The sequence below is a fragment of the Xiphophorus couchianus genome, chromosome 15 (genome assembly GCF_001444195.1).
Source record: "Xiphophorus couchianus chromosome 15, X_couchianus-1.0, whole genome shotgun sequence".
NCBI classification, from domain to species: Eukaryota; Metazoa; Chordata; class Actinopteri; order Cyprinodontiformes; family Poeciliidae; genus Xiphophorus; species Xiphophorus couchianus.
In genome coordinates, this window is record NC_040242.1 from 12,400,880 (window position 1) to 12,417,640 (window position 16,761).

Here is a 16,761-nt window from a genome sequence, read left to right on the forward strand (position 1 = left end):
AGTACCATTGATGTTTTCTCTAATGAATCTAAACTTGCCATTTACTTGCCACTGAAAGGTCAGTAATGTGTCAGCAATCTTCTGATTGAGCTCAAACTTTGAGAGTTGGAAGACAAAGGGTTGCCAATTTAAATTTAAGATGATTCATACTACAGTACTGGTCTTTTATTTATGGGACATTGCTGTTGCTATGATACTCCTGTATATTACTAAATTGTTTGCAGCGTCCTCCAGACCTTAATGGTTAAGGAGGTAATTCAATTATATAAGTGACGTGTTGGTCTGGAGGACTAAGATTGCCCACACTTGTGTTAGAGAATTCAAAAGACTTGAAACTAGTGCAAAGGTTCACAGGACAACCACCTTAAGCATACAGCCAGAGCGATGACTAAATGATTTCCAATGCAGATTAGTTCAGTCATTTTGCTCAGATTCACAACAAATGTCATCTCAAGGCTCCTTCAAGAAACCAGGTCTAATTCCCTTTCCAGTTGTACAGATATACAGTTACTTATCTGACTATATCACAGTTCATACAAATACAATCTAATCATATAGGCAGATTAAATTTGATGGCACAGTCTGGTCCTTAATACAATACATGACATTCTAATTCAATTTTTGATGCCAATTGGTTGAAAGATGTCTATGGGCAGAAGCCTGCATGATTAAATTGGGTTGTTGACTTTGTAGCAGTCCCTCCTCCTGATCAAGCATATCTTGAGGGTAGAAAAAAATAACTCCTCTTTAACAAGAACCAACCTCCAGCAGAAGGTGGCTCATTGTCAGCAGCCACCTGTTGTTACAGATCAGTTTCATGACTCAGAAACCAAACATAAAGACGTTTTCTTCCTCTTGACCTGCAAAGTTAATATGTCAAGAGATGATTCAGCAAAGTATTGACACTTTGTCATCTACAAAAAAAAATTCCAATATAGTATCATGAAACATCTGTACTAAAATTCTTTAAAGGTTCAAAGATTTTCTTTTTGCAATGTTTTGTAAGTAGAATGTAGGGATAAGCTGATTGGTGGTGTGAAATGGGACAATTAATGGAATGGAGGGAGATGGATACAGATGATTTCTGTGACAACAGTATTAAAGTGTTTAAATCATACTGGAAAAATATGCTATTTATTTTTCTGAAATACTTCCAGGCTTTGCTATGCTTTTAGGTCAAAAACTCTTTTGTTGTAGCTCTCAAAGAGTTGTGGTTGCATGGGTTTTACTCATTTCCCCAAGATAATTTCCCTAAAACTTTGAGTATCCCTCAAGAAATCCCATAAATACTAAAGCCCCTCTCTTTTCCCTTATAAGCCACTGCCCACCATAGGGCTTTCTGGGATACTATTTGCCTTTGATAGGATTAGAGTTGTGTGTTTCACCAGATAAAACGAATGGAGTGCATAAAGTGCAAAGGCTGCGTTTACAGGCAAGTCTTCACCAGCATATAAAAGCTGGAAATATCAATTGAAGCCAGAGAAGTGAGGAAAGATCGATTTTTAGCTTGTCTCCTGATGATGTAAATGAGAGAGAGGGAGAAATTACAGAAATCAGTCACGCAGAATGATTTTGTTATGGTGTCAATATTAATCACTTTTCAGTCAGTTTTTCCCACAACGCTAATATTCCAAGACAATCTGGACACTTAATGTAATTAAATGAGATGAAAGGCTATTTCATTACGATATGATGAAATATGTGGATTTATACACTCTCAAATTAACGCTCTTTAATAGGATGGGAGATTTACTCAAGGATGCTGTGGTTTGCAGTTTCTCTCCCCTGCTTCCATTAGGACCTTGTCCAGATGTGCCTGCAGGCTGACATGTTGATTATTCAAACTAGACATTAAAGTTTGTTCTAAGTAATCAAGAAGTTCTCAGTCTGCAGGAAATAAGACTAAAGGAATTAAAACTTTAAAATATTCCTGTCCTTCTTGTCCTTGATCTGCTCTACTTGTCGCACGATTGATAAACTTATCTCATTACTACGCTGACAAAGTAAACACAGATTTTGGAACCTCACTTGCTTTACTTAGGGCAGCTCTCTATTCCTGTAGAGCTCTTTACACTAATGAAAATATGTCACGTTGGCCCGGACCAAGATGGATTGAAAGAAAGCAGCCTTCGAGGAGATCTCTGGCACGCCTTTGCTTGAGAGAAGAGATTACATACTGCCAGTCTAATGAGAGGAGGCACGTCGCTGCCAGAAAAAGATCCAGAGATGTGATGGATGCCACTGGAACGCAAGCTCCAGGCAGCGCTCTATCTGGATAAGCTGTTTGTTGTGGCTACGATCAACAATTTGCTGATGGAATTGTGACAACTGGAGACAGTATCTCAGTGTGACTCCCAGTCTTTTTAATAACTTCAAACCGGAACAAATCAAGGTATTGGAGGAAAATTGTGTAACAGGGTGGAGGTACTTTCAATTGTCAGCTTGATGGCGCAGCACGTGACTGAACTCAGCATTTTCCTTTCTAAGTCCTTGTCATTCTATTAAATTTCCCACCACTGTAACTCGGTGCCTGTCTCCCAGAGAAAGTTTGGATTTGGCTGCTGACTACGGCACATTAGCTCAGATGGTCTTCCGCCTGACAGGATTTGCCAGAAATGAGTTCCGCTACTCTCGCAAAAACTTTTCAAATCAATAGTGAGTGCATATTATCTGCTGTCAGCCTTGAACATCCGTTAAAAATGAAGACGTTTTGCAGACCCACACTGCATATAAATTTGCCCTATAACAGTAGAGGAAGGCTTTGAAAGCTGTATAGTTACTGTAGTTTCAACATCTTGCAGTGTTTCATAAAACTCTTGGTTGTTTACAAATAAATGAATTGCAGTGCAAACAAAAAATAATGAATAGTTTTACTTTAGTTAGCCTTATCTTGTGTTAGAAAGTTTGATTTTGAGTGAGCAAATATGTTTAAAATCCTCTGTATGAAGACAGATGAGTAAATGTAATGGGATACAGATTCGCTGACAGGGGGTCACATCCGGGTCCATTGTCCCAACTAGGCCCTCATGCTAACAAATTTTAAAAAATATAAGCCTAATATTTAGTTTATATAAAACCTCTCCTATATATTTTTTTTAAATAGTCACTGCAATAGTCAGGATTAACCCCACCCTCCCACTGTATCCCAAACAGAAAAGAGTTTGGTCACCAACACGACTTCTGATCTTTGAGTTCATTAATTCGCTCTGGTAGAATTTAAAATAAAAGAGACACAAATATGCAGTTTTCACCTACGCCTTAAGCTGCAGTTACAGCTTCTACAGTTGGACCTCTCTCATCTTTTCAATATTAAGGCTGATGAACTCTGACCCTACATGGCCCAGAATCATAAAAATAATGCTGTGACATCCATTAGAAAGTAATTTTCATTGTAATTCTGTGGTATCATCTGTGTATAGCTGAGCCATGATAAACCATGATTCACCCCTGTGACACGTATAGCAATTTTCCACATTAATCGCCAAGGTAATGAGAAGACAGGCCTATTGACCAGCAGTCCAATAAGACATGAGGGCAGAACATACAAATCAAAGCTGTCCTGCCTCATATTGACTGGGCTGTCCACAGGAAAAGAAATTCATTTGCCAGGTGACCAGAGAATGAGGTGTGGGAGTAGATCAGGAAGTCACATATTCTGCTTAGTGCCCCAAGTTAGATGAAGAGTAAATGTGTTTACAAAGAAGTTTGCAAAACTTAAACATTTTATGTCCTAGACCTTGGTTTTATGTTTGAACAAGAGTGTGTTTTCAGTTTTATTTTAAGTCTTGTGCAACTAGTTAAGGCTTGGAAATCTAGCTTAATCTACTTCAGGAGATCCAAAGTGGTCACTTCCAGATCAGTACTCATCTCTCTTATATTTTCCCATTAGGACTTGGCAACACAAGTAAGCTAAGAGTAAACTGATCACAGAGCACTAAAATCTTCTGCTGTTTTCTGTCAGTTTTTCTTACACCAGAAATAAAAGATGCTGATTCATAGAAGCAAATCTATATAGCATAAAGAGGAAGTTTATTGTTACGTTGAGAAAAATCATAGTTACTGCAGCAGAGAGCTGTGATGAATGTGCACTATGTTGCCAAGTGAACATTTTCACAAGCAATCAATAACATACAGTTTTCCAGAAAGAAAGTACGGTAGCTGCTGTTTGATGATGTAGGTTTTCCCACATAATGGAAGAACTTAAGTGGTCGTTTTAACTTTTAGGAAGCCTAATACAGAGGATGTGTGTGACTGCAGAAGAAAACAGGCTTCTAAAGCAAACCCATTAAGGTTTATGTCCTCTCACTATTGTTGTGTAATTTTTTTTACATTATCATTATATGCAATTTACCCACTCTGTCCAACATAAATACATTTCAAGACAAAGACGCTCACTTGTAATGTGTGGTCAAGTTTCTGCTCCAGCTTGATAGGTTAAGAAAATGGATAAGAAATGGACCAGGAGTGCCCCCTGCTGGTTGAAGTAGTGATCATCCTGCTGGTATTTGACCAACAGTGTTATTCCAGGGAAAGAGCAGCTCTTTAGGTTTTATCTTAGAAAATGTAAAAATTACAATTTGATCTTTTATTGTAAATAAAGTCAAATCAAGATAATTTGGCTAGCACAATTCAGCAAGGGGGCAATTCAAAATGCTTTACACAACAAAAACATGGCAGCAAGAAACATTAGATCAAGGAAATTCAAGGAAAGTGATATAAAGTGATATAAAAAACAGTCTGAGCAAGGGGATTCTTGTAGCAAATGTTAATTGTGACCAATCTTCAGATGTTGAACAAAGCAATTTGACTCTGGTTCTGGATTCAAAGCCCAAATTATCACCTTACTACCATACATAGGAGTTTGAAAGTTTTTTTTTTCTTTTTTTATGTTGAAACAAAAATTATTATCCAGTGTTGCTTTCAGAGAAAGGAAAACGTTTCAAATTATATTTTTAAACTCAATGTTAACTGAAGTACTAAGCTGAATGAGGCCTTTGAAGTTTAAATATATATATTTTTTGATCTTCAGGCAAACTGAGATACAAATCAGTTGTATCTGATATTCTTACTAAATATTCTTACTAAATTGTTTTAGTAAGAAATATTTAGTATTTCTTACTAAATAATTTCTCACTCTTCAAGAACTAATGTTTAGCAATGGTAGTAGACTGCTCTGATCTGTTTTTGTTAATAGAATCACATACAAATCATTACTAAAAAAAAAAAGCTTGTTCCAATTAAGGGACCCCCTAGTGGCCAAGGGGCCGTAACCGGCCCTTTGACAGATTTGCACATAATGGTATTATTGACTGTAATTTTTGAAACAGCACAATAGTAACAGATGCTTTGTCGACACTAAAGGTGTTTCTTGCTGTCAATAGTTCAAACACGAACTGCGTCACTATATAAAAGCACCATTGTCAAATTTACCTAGCAACTGCTGAGGTATTCATTTTTATTTTTTTTATTTAAAGACCAACAGATACCCACTCATCTTCACGACATTGGACGAACGATTTACCACTCACCGAGTGTTCGTGAACTCGTATGATTCTGGTTGATGGAGGAAGAAGGTGGTGCGGACAAACCAGCTGTGTGCTAACCAGCAGGGGTGTGTCTGCATCAACATCCTCTTAAGACTCCGGAGTGGGAGACGACAAGCTGGAGCTCTGGCTGCAGCTGCAGCGACGAGGCGAGGGGAGTCAAAAACACGGAGCCTCCACCGTCTGTAAGCCTCTCTGTTGTTATTAGTGTCTGTCGCGTTTCTGTCACACGTCTCGTGGATATTCGCTGCTGATCAGTATAACGCTGTGTGTTTCCTCGTGGCCTTTGGAGATAACAGTGCGTGTGCGCTTATAGATTTACAACCCTCTGGGCGCTAACTTACTGAGTCATATGATCCACAGGAGGCCTCACTGTGAAGAGCCCACTTATTTTCTTACAAAATAGGAAACCCCTGGTTTTGTTGGACTTCATTACTCTTATTGATCAGTCATTAAAACTGTGCTGTAGACCGGCATTTTACAAAATGAATTGATCTTTACTTCTCACAACCTCTAATTTGCGTGTGTTTTTTTTGTTTTTTGGTTTTTTGTAACAATGCTGCTTGAAAGTAAACCTACTGCTGGGAAGTATTTTTTTCTCTTTAAAAGCCACATGTATGGAATGCATTTATGTGTTGAACAGCAGAGCTCATGAGGCTAGGTCAAATCCTCTCTGACCCAAACAGCTCATCCTGTTATTGAACCATGTGTCAGACTGGTCACCAGCTTGGTCACATACTACTGTTTGATCACATCTGGTTCCTCATCCAGCATGCAAACTAAATATAACGATTGCGTCCCTCCCAGTGGCATTGAATCATGGGGGGAAAAATAGCAGCCCCAAGTTAATGGAAAGTGTTTAGTTTAGTTGGTTGATGTCAGAAGTACAGATGTTTCCATTCTCTTCACTCTCACTTTTGGTGAGTGTTGACACGTTGGAGTATGTTTGGTTCAACTTTGCTGCGCTACCAACGAGTGCGTTGTTTCTTGTGCGTACAACTTTTGTTTTCAACAACTGTTGTGCAATTGAAAAGTAAACGCTTTTCAACAGCACAAAAGTAATTGTCAAGAATCATTGATACAATGGGGGGAAAAAATCTACTAAACCCAAATTTTTCTAGTTATGGTGCTAAGTTGTATTTTGCTGAAAACCCTCTTGGCATCAGACTTGAAAAAGATGAATGAAACGTAATATAATAACACAACAACATGTTTTCTGTCTCTTCTGTTTTTTTACATTTCTTTATTTAAGGCAGAAACATGATGGCTAATTGATTGATTGACCGATCCCTGACCTGCTTCATCAAAGAAGATGCTGTTTTCACAGAGAAACATAGCACTGACTCTGCCTCCAGCTCATCTCTTTAAAGGAAAGATACAATTGTACTCTAAGCGTATGAGGACTCTTGCTGTCTGGCGCAGCTGTGTGCTGTCCTGTAAGTACTGCCTCTATAATAGAAGAAAATAAAGTGCTATTTAATACCTTTAAAAAATGTTTATTGTTCCCTGTAAGTTTAACTTGCAGCAATTATGTACAGTAATTTCCAACCGTTAAACAAATTTCTAGCATCTGACTGTGTTTCCTGTTTAAAAAGAGTCAGGCAGGGAAGTGAAGACGCCCCTGCAGAGGCTGAGCTATGGGCTGCGGAGGGAGCAGGACCGACGCTCTGGAGCCTCGCTACCTGGAGAGCTGGACCAAAGAGACGGAGTCTACCTGGCTGACGAGCACGGACACCGACATCCCCCTGTCATCAATCCAGAGCATCCCTTCGGAAAACTCTGAGGCCGGCTTTATGTCTGAGAAAACAATGAGCCCCGGTAAGACGACTGGCTGACTATTCATTTATTCACCTTAAATGAGTGAATGCAGAGAGGGGTAAAGCTCCCAGAGTGGACTGTGAGTAGTTGATCCTTTCATTACACGTTGAATATATTCTGGGATATGGCAAAGAAGACCTGGTACTGTCAACCCCTTATTGGTTTTGCAGATGGAGCCACACATTAAGCTTTTAAAATCCATCAATGTAGGATCCTAGTGCTGTTATTCTTTTTTTTTTTCATCTTGTCTTTTCCACTGAAGAGTGAGCCTTTTTTCTTTAAAGCCGAGGAAAGATGAATCGGTATAAAAGAGGAAATTAGGCTGCATCAAAAGCCACTGTGCTCCAACAGGACTTTGCTCTCATGGCAACCGACGCAGCTGGTGTTGAATGAAGGAGCCTTGATGTAACAGTGAAGACGAAATGAGTTCCAGATTCAAAACAAAGACACAGAAAAACATGCAGAGAATTTCAAAAATCAATCAGCTTTGGTCAAACACATGCTGCTTATAAAACGAGGCTATACATTCATTGCACCACGCAGCTCAAAAGGCGACTTTTCTGTCCTTTTTGGGTCTTTTGTTTAAATAGAAAGATAGGAAAAAAACTGTCAAAGTGTGAAAAAATGTTATGCAAATGGCTTTTATATCAACCAACTCTTCCCATGTGTAAACCCTCCCACACACTGTGACATTACAAATAATTACTGATGAATTAGAAATAAATTAAGCAGTTCAGGCTAATAGTGGTTGTTAATAAGGCTAAGGAATATTTTTAGCAGATAATTGAAGAGGGAATGTGTAATATTCAAAACAAATAAGATGGATGATAAACTAAAGTAAATAAATCTTTCATATTTTTTCTATGATCAGTTTGTCAGAATTAATTCTACAGCTCAGTGCAGTTGCTACTATTCTTTATTGGGTTTTATATGTTTTTTTTGTTTGTTTTTTTTTTAAATAATCACACTTGAATGTTTTGGAAACAGTTTAACAAAGTTTATCAACTAGGATGAGTTTTTGATATGGCTGCCTGCCGAGCAGCAAGCCATGAGAAGGTGCAATGTTACCAAAAAGTAGATAAAGGTTATCTATCATTTGTGTACAGTAATTTCCAAGGTACTTAGAAAGGAACTTTCCAAGGTCATTTGTTTGGGTAGGACAGTGTGTATTTGCTGGTATTATGGATCAGCAGAAAGAGGAAACCAACTCTGACTTTGAAGTCTGTTCCTAATTTTGAAACTGCTACAAAGATTAGTGTTGCTTTGCTTTGCGTGATGCCACTTATGTACAAATGTTTTGCTGTGTGGTTCCTTGACATCTATGAACCTACTATACATTCTTTTAAAACGAGTTGAATGTCGCAGCATTATAAAATGATTCGTGTTGCCTGTTTCTGAGCCTCTGTGGTAAAAAATTATGTTAAAGGATGCTGGTTCCTTATTTCCAGAGCCATGAAATTATTGTCTCCCCTAATTTCAAATAAAACATTCATTTAATAAAAACAATTTATGATGTTGATAAAACTGTGTCGCATTACAACCTCAAAGTATTATTAAAGTGTGAATTGTTTAAAGACTTGAAACAAATCTTTTGTTTGGTTAACATTGAATGCTGCCAAATGACCCATTTGTGTATTTTCTTCGATAAAGTTCCAGATTTCTTTGAAGATGGCCTCCCTCCTCCCGCTCAGGCCTACCTGAAGGTTTGCTCAGCTGTGTCAGAGGCCAGTCTGAACGACGTGAAGCCCAGCAGCCCACCCTCTGTGCTGGCCTCTCCACAGCAGGACAAGATGTCGCCTTCATCAGGCACCACAGTGCAGCGCAGAAGTGTTTTACACACAGAAGAAATTGTAAGGCTGGCTGGCTAAATTTTACACCATGAGAAAACACTTTGAAAAAAATTTTGAAAGCGGTTTAAAAGCGTTCTGTATGCTTCTTCGTGTTCGTTAATAGTCATTATCTTGCAGACAAAATGGCAGGACAACAGAATGTCGACCAAGCAAGTGACCATCACCGTGACCCAGAGCATCCACCAGGTGGACAAGAACGGGAAAGTCAAGAAGTCGCTTACAACTTATGAGGTTATGAAACCTGTGGAGACTTTGAAGCAGGTGACCACATGAAAAGTCTGAGTGCAAGACCCTGGAAGGAGTTCTGCAAAGATCTAATAGTAAAAAGAAATTGCACGTGAATCCACTAAACATGCCTTGTTGGAGATATTTTGATACAAGACTCAATTCAGATTTTGATGATAATTGTGATTGCAGTTTTACCTGTTTCATGTAATTCGGCATCTTAGAAAGACGTGTGTGTAAAGTATTCAATTGATCTATGAAAATACAGGAGATTTTGATGATTTTACAGAACAACAGAGTTGGAGAAGAGAAAGTGATGAAAATCACTTTTGGGATGCTTCTGAAAAAAATAAATGTTTAAAACTGTTTAAGTTCATGTTGCTGAGCATAAAGTAAGTGTAAACATGTCATAGTTCTCCATAGGGCATAATGATGACCCAGCCTACTGCATCGTGTTGCTTTTCACATAAGTGTTTACTTTCTATCTGATGACTTCTGCTCTTTAATAAAGTTTAAAAAGGGTTTTCTAACATAAGAATAACCGACTTTTGGTTTGTTGTCATTCATTTGATCCTTTACAGCTCCGATAAAATGATTGAGATCTGAATTTTGAGGTATTCCAATGCATGGACATACCTCAAATGTACCTACCTCTCGCTCTAGTTTTATGTTTAGCTGCATTGTCCTGATGGAGTGTAAACCTCCACCCGTCTCATGTCTTCTGGTGTCACTAACAGGTCTTCTTCCAGCATTGTCCTGTATTTAGCCCATCTGTCATCCATCTTCTCATCAACGCTGACCAGCTGTTCTGCTCCTGCTGACAGAAAGCATTTCTCACCACATTATTCTATATATACAATGTTGCACCACAACATGTTTGGAGTGTTGTGCAATGTTTGTTTTCTATAACTCAATTTTGGTCTCCTCTGACTAGAGGACCTTCTATCTTAGTTGTGTGACATAAGACCTGCAGCAAACTGCAAAACAGGATTTCTTTTAGCTTTCTTGCCAGACTTGTCTGGTGGAAAAATTCTCCTAACTGAACTGTGGATCTCTGTAGCTCCCTCCCAGAGTTGTATCACCTTAGCTATCTTTAAATTAGGAAATACAAATGCAGTGCACTCTATTCAGGTCTTAAATGGTGAAAATAATTTTGTAAACTAAGTTTTTATTTTCCTTCCACTTGACTATTTTGTGCAACTTTATTGTGGTCTATTACAAAAAAAATTAAAATTCCTTGCAAAAACACCAAAGATCATGGTTGTGATGGTACAGAATGTGAAACAATAAAGGGTGTGGATTCTGGGCTAAAACTTGAGCAAATCACTGGGAGAAGCTTATTAAACCCAAAATGTTTGACCCAAAAGCATTTTGGGTCAAATAGCTTGATTATCAAAAGGCAATTATTCAAAATTCTACAGAAATTCAAGTGAATTGAATTAGAATAAAATAAAAGATAAAGCATCCTTCTGGCACTTAAATAATTTTGGTAATCCAGACTCATGTAAAAGAGGTAAAGTTTCATATAATTTGATGTATCGTTTATACCATCACGCAAATAAGTTATTGCATAAATGCATGTATTACACCTATCTGTACATTTTATTTAAATGCTAAACACAAAGTGGCCGATTCACTTGTGGGTGTTACTGTTTCAATCAGGTTTTGTTTTCTGTGATAACAGTTGAAAATGAAAGTGATGTGTAGTTCAAGTCTGCATGTTCACAAGTGAGACAATGCTGAATAGTATCTTAATTAGAGTAAAGAGTTGGTGCACGAAGCTGCACTATATTTTCTTCTATTGGTTAATCTTCTTGATTTGCCATATTCCCTGGATTCCAGTTCAATTTAAACACTTCATACTATCGATGATTTTTACTGTGAAGAGCCTAACTGAGCCAGAGGAAGACGTGTTGTTTTCTGAGGATTTAGATTGGATCTAGAGTGAACATAAGGAAGACTGTTCTATTCACTGGAGAACCTGACATATCATTTCCTGAGGAATCAGATTGGATTTCGAGTGAACCTGAGGAAGATTATCAAGTCTTCACCACCACCGAGTGGTATTGCCCAATTTGGTTAACTGAGAATGCTACTCTATCAGCACATACAGGAGGATGTCACATCAATGTGTGAGTTAACCTAAGAGGTTATTATGCAACCTTGCTTGGGAAGAAATTATTTAATATCTCAAAGTACATTAAAAATAACTGAGGTTTTTTTGTTTTTTTTAATCAAAGCATTTATTTTATCTTTTGTGTTACTGAGAGATCTTTGACAAGTACCGGTAGGTATTTTCTTCTCCAGGACAAGTTCACCAGGTTTCAAAATGCAGTGAGAGACATGCAGAGCTGCGAACATGTCTGCCAAGTAAGTTTCAACCAGATGACAAAAACAAACATGCATATTTTTATCTCATGCATAAACAATTCAATGTTCCAAAGAGTCACATCAAGATCCTGAACTCGAGAGGAGTTGGAAGTAAATACAATATCTGTCTTAAAATTGAGTTTTTCTAGATTTGAATTGCATGTAAAAATCCAATTCTTATCTTAGGAACAGAATGACAAGCCTTATCTTAACTTCTATCTTGGGACGGCCCCTGTTCACCAGACATAAGGCCAGCCTCTTTTGTTCAACACTCAACACTACAAGTCTGAGCACAAGAATGCAGCAACAAAATTCATGATGTCCAATTTCTTACCAAAAATGTATCGTCAATATTTAATAAATTAAGTTATTTGAGAAGTGCAAATGAGCAAAAATTTAAATAAGTTTTATCTTGTTAAAGAAACAAAATAGCGTACAAGAACTCGAAACTGAATAAGTAATGTGGACTTGACAAAGAGGGATTACAAGGCAGATTTGGTAGAAGCGCCAGCTAATCCATGTGTCCAATTTAAAATAACGTTGAAATGTATCCCTTTATTCTAACTTGTGTTTATTATAAGGCGTCTACACACACCCTCTTGATTTTTAAGTTCTGTTTTATTAGTGCGCATCGCCTGCATCCTGAAATGCCTGGGAATTGTTTCTAGCAACTTTGTTTCTGGAACTAGAAGTGAGATCCATTTCTCTTTAAAGACATATGAATGTATGCTTTTGCCAAAAGTTGTCTTTTTCTGCTATGTTTACAGTTAAAAATGCTCCTAAAATAAAAGAGTGCTTTTTGCAAGGAATATGTCTATGAGTCTATTAGTCTTTTAAAAGAGGCTTTTACACATCTGAAATGTCACAGTCATAAAAATGTGATTTATTTGGTTTGTGAAAGTTAAATAATTCAATCCTTGAATCTTTTGTACTGCAAATCAAGTAAAAACAACAGATCATGAAGTTACATCTTAAAATTATTTTCACAACTTAAGCAAAAAATAATTATTTAAAAAATGTTATTAAATGGCCCTCCCTGCTGACATAAAATTACCAGTGACATGATCCTAGCAACCTCTTTTTTTATTATAACAATTTGGCACTTTCATAAATCAGGCGTACTCTTCATGTGTGGCTTCTAAACAGAGTTCATCATCTCATCCAATCAAGTTTAAGCTGTGGAGGCAGTGCTGAGCTGCTCCAGGGTCAGCTTGGTGTTAAAGGTTTGTGGATCTGATCTTGTTGATCATATTGGATCTGTCGTGATCTGAACAACGGCTCCTCCTTCTTAAGCCACTGATCCACATTGAAATCTGGGAAGAAGAAACTGATTTCTCTCTGAGCCGACTCTGGAGAATCTGGAAAAACAAAACAAAAATAATAATAATTTAAAAGAAAATAATACATTAAAATAATTTGAAAAGTTTACATTTATAAAAATGTCTAAGTGAAATAAAACATATTTTTGGAATTGGAATAATTCAAAGTTGTACTTGAAAAATAATATATTAAGGTGGTTTTAGGCTTTTGATTCTGACTCTGTGAATGTTTTTTTTTATTTGTATTTTTATATTATTTGCCTCTATGTGAATATGCATGCTCAAAATTCAAATTCAAAAACACTTTATTGATCCCAAAGGGAAATTAAATGATGTTGTAACATCTTACCGCTGTGACACCCAAATTTTCCCACTGTGAGATAATGAAAGATATTTCTATTCTATTCAATTCCTTATAAATAAAAATTATTCTACTAATCCTTACTTATCTAAAACCAAAACAGTAAGGTCTGATTTAATGCAAGACAGTGATAAAAATGATTGTCTTTTTATGCAGTATATGTATTGTAAGCTTTGGTTGTAACTAATTCTATGACAACTGGACCTGAGAAATTTCACTGAACTTCATTTCCTAACTCTCAGGATGTAATATTTGTAATATTTTAATCAGTCAGAATGATGAGTGCCCAGAACATTTCTGACCGGAGCCATGAGTTGTGTTTCTAGTGTCTGTGAGGCCAAAGCGAGCTCTGATGCAGGCAGGGGATGTGTATCTGGCTTGAAAGACTTTGGTTGGTCCCATCTGGTCCCTCCAGTGACGTATGGCATCCTCTCGAGCTAAAATGTAGGCTCTCATCGGACCACTAGGGGAAAATTCATAAAAACATTACTAATCATTAGGTGATCCATAAAAAAAAGACTATTTTCACAAGCCTAGACTTACCTTGACATGAATTCTACAAGTCTTTGATAGAAGAATCGCTCTGGGAATGAAACATAGGATGTAAATACATTTATCTTTTATAAACAGCTTAAATTTGAAATGTAAAACCCCAAAAGTGGATCTTTCTACATTTGTCAAATATAGAAAGAATCATATAGGTTCACACATGCCATGTGATGTATCTACTAGAATAAGAAGCTGATTTATTTTTAATTGCATGGAGAAGCTAGAATAAAAATGTACTCTATTATGTAAAGCCATAATATTGTTAAATATTGTCCACACCTGAATGTTCAGCATAAAACCTCTCCGAATCCTGCCTTTTCCACACCAGGTCTTTGCATCTGACAATTACGAAGTTGTTATCCAGAATTGTCTGGTGAATAGCCTGAAAGAAAATGATACAAGAAACGTTTCAATTTTGCCTGTACTGCTAAATGTTTTGGATAAATGTAAGCACATGCTGCTGTTCATACGCTACCTTGCAATGCATACATTCCTGTTAAACCTCATAGCCTTTTTCACATTATAGTCGCAAACATTACTGTAATTAAGACCAAAACCCAATGTGATATAATAATAATGTAGAGAAGGTGATAGAAAAAAAACATCTAAAAGTGTGCTACTATTGATCTGTATTCAGCCCCCCTGACTCAACACTTGGTAAAGAATTTAGCTGAAGTTACAGCTGCAAGTCTTATAAGGTTTGTTGTTGCTTTCACACTTACTGATGGAAATTACTTTCTCAGTTATATTTCCAGAATCCCTCAAGATCAATCAGACTTGATTGAGAGAGAGAGAGAGAAAAAAAACATTTAACTAGAACAGATTCTCAACTACACTTAGGTTTGGGATTGGACTGGGACAGTTCTATACTTAAAAATACTTTGATCCAAACCATTTTATTGTAGCTCTGGTTGCATGTTTAGTGACATTATCCTGATAAGTTAACTCAATTAAGGGAAGTGGTTGCTGTGGATTTTACTTAGGGGTATCAGCGTAAGGGGGTTGAATATATGTAGGCACCATTTTTTTTTCTTTTTTGGAAAGCCATGAAAGCCATGTTTTCTTTCTCACTGTAGAATTGTGTACTTTAGTGTTGTGTTGTGTTTAGTGTTACACTATAGTGTTGTGTATACGTTTCCAAGGCACTTGTTTTATCCTTGACATTTAGCTATTTTCAGAGAAGGCGTACCACTGACAAAAGAACCATCACGTTCATTTTGACACACCTCAAAAACTGTAATCCAACTGGACTACATGTGAAAGACAGCTAAGACCCCGTTTAATCAAAGTACAACATTTTGGACAATTTCTGAATGAGCTAAAAGTAAAATGCGTGAAAATGAAAGAAAGTAAAATGCGTGAAAATGAAAGAAGGTTACCTCTGCTATTAAAGGATGAGCTATAGCATCGGGCTTGATGACCGCCAGGGTGAGCTGTAGCGCTTTGGACAGGCGGCCAGTAGTCTGTAACATGGCCACGGTTACCAGGAAACCTATTGGAAATAATATATTTACTAGAATAAGATGTTATTTCCGAAAACATATGTGTAAGGTTTTTGGTAATACCGACCTTTTCTGTCAATTGTCCATCAAATCGATCAACTTTTAACGTTTTTAACGGCTGCCATTGTCGCTGTTTGACTCAGCAATTTCCTAGTTATAAGAGAAAACGATAAACATAAGTTTTCGGCTTAATTTACAACTATGAGCGGTACATATGAAAAAACCTCTAAATGACAAACTGGTACTAAAATATGACAAAATGTTAAATGCAACTCCATCCCTGTCAGTTCCGCTTACAAAAACAATCCCCTGAAACGAAACACTGCAAAGAAGTGTTCCGGCATCATACAATAAAATAAAATGCTAAAACTTTACGTCTATCGTTACATGAAATAAAAACAACTCGAATATATATATATATATATATATATATATATATATATATATATATATATATATATATATATATATATATATATATATATATATAAACATAGTAAAGATCAAATGAAAAATGTATATACATAACAATATATAAATCTACAATTTAAAAGGGATTAGTCATAAACACTACTATTATATCGGTAAATTTCATATTAAATATTATGATAATATACATTATTGTTATTTATGCTGCAAACAAAGCAGCAGCATAAAAAGCAGAACCAACATACTGCTACCGCTTTCTGTTACCATCTATCAAAATAATGAATTGCTGATAAGATCTTTATTTTATTGCATATGATTTATTTTTTAATATATTTATAATGTTTAGATGTGTTTTAATCATCCATTAATTGTAGTTATTTTTTAAGTTACAGTTCTCCCATGAAAACTATCATTTTGTATGCTATTTGTTATACAATTAAATAATAATGAATTGATTTGATTACAATTTTATTTAGATCAGAAATTGGTATTGGCCCAGCCTGATAAAACAATTGCAGCCAAAATAAATTAATTTTTAGGAGTCAAATGTCTGATGTGGTGCAAAATTGTCTGCTCCTTCTGACTTTTTTTTGTGTCAAAAATAAATGTCTTTTTTAGCATTTAAGTAGCTGAAAGTCTAAGACACATTGACAACAAGCAGAAACTGGAGCTGCAGAGATTTTCGCCTGTGGTATATATCAGACAGTGTGAGTTACAAACACATTCTAGAAATGCAAAATGACCACACCCTGAAAAGCAGAGTGTGCAGTGTTTATGTGTGTGTGCAGAAAGAAG

The 16,761-nt window shown here is 36.5% G+C and overlaps 2 protein-coding genes across 5 annotated transcripts; one reads left to right on the forward strand and one right to left on the reverse strand.

Annotated features, from left to right (window-relative positions):
* Positions 1-5,466: 5,466 nt before the first annotated feature.
* On the forward strand, positions 5,467-9,978 carry baalcb (BAALC binder of MAP3K1 and KLF4 b). 3 transcript variants are annotated; one of them, XM_028041186.1, is made up of 5 exons: positions 5,467-5,728; positions 6,796-6,979; positions 7,139-7,361; positions 9,012-9,211; positions 9,315-9,421. In XM_028041186.1, the coding sequence occupies exons 3-5, from the start codon at positions 7,181-7,183 to the stop codon at positions 9,366-9,368; spliced, it is 435 nt and encodes a 144-aa protein (XP_027896987.1). In that variant the 5' UTR covers positions 5,467-5,728; positions 6,796-6,979; positions 7,139-7,180; the 3' UTR covers positions 9,369-9,421. The 3 variants fall into 3 exon arrangements, with proteins under 3 accessions (XP_027896987.1, XP_027896986.1, XP_027896985.1); XM_028041185.1 differs by having other exon boundaries at positions 5,470-5,728; positions 7,145-7,361; positions 9,329-9,978; XM_028041184.1 differs by having other exon boundaries at positions 5,471-5,728; positions 9,329-9,978.
* Positions 9,979-12,671: 2,693 nt separating this feature from the next.
* On the reverse strand, positions 12,672-15,853 carry nme6 (NME/NM23 nucleoside diphosphate kinase 6). 2 transcript variants are annotated; one of them, XM_028041183.1, is made up of 7 exons: positions 15,835-15,853; positions 15,605-15,687; positions 15,415-15,527; positions 14,315-14,417; positions 14,030-14,069; positions 13,789-13,949; positions 12,672-13,164 (listed from the first exon to the last, which is right to left on the reverse strand). In XM_028041183.1, exons 3-7 carry the CDS (start codon positions 15,505-15,507, stop codon positions 13,013-13,015), a joined length of 549 nt encoding a protein of 182 aa, XP_027896984.1. In that variant the 5' UTR covers positions 15,508-15,527; positions 15,605-15,687; positions 15,835-15,853; the 3' UTR covers positions 12,672-13,012. The 2 variants fall into 2 exon arrangements, with proteins under 2 accessions (XP_027896984.1, XP_027896983.1); XM_028041182.1 differs by having other exon boundaries at positions 15,605-15,846.
* Positions 15,854-16,761: the final 908 nt, after the last annotated feature.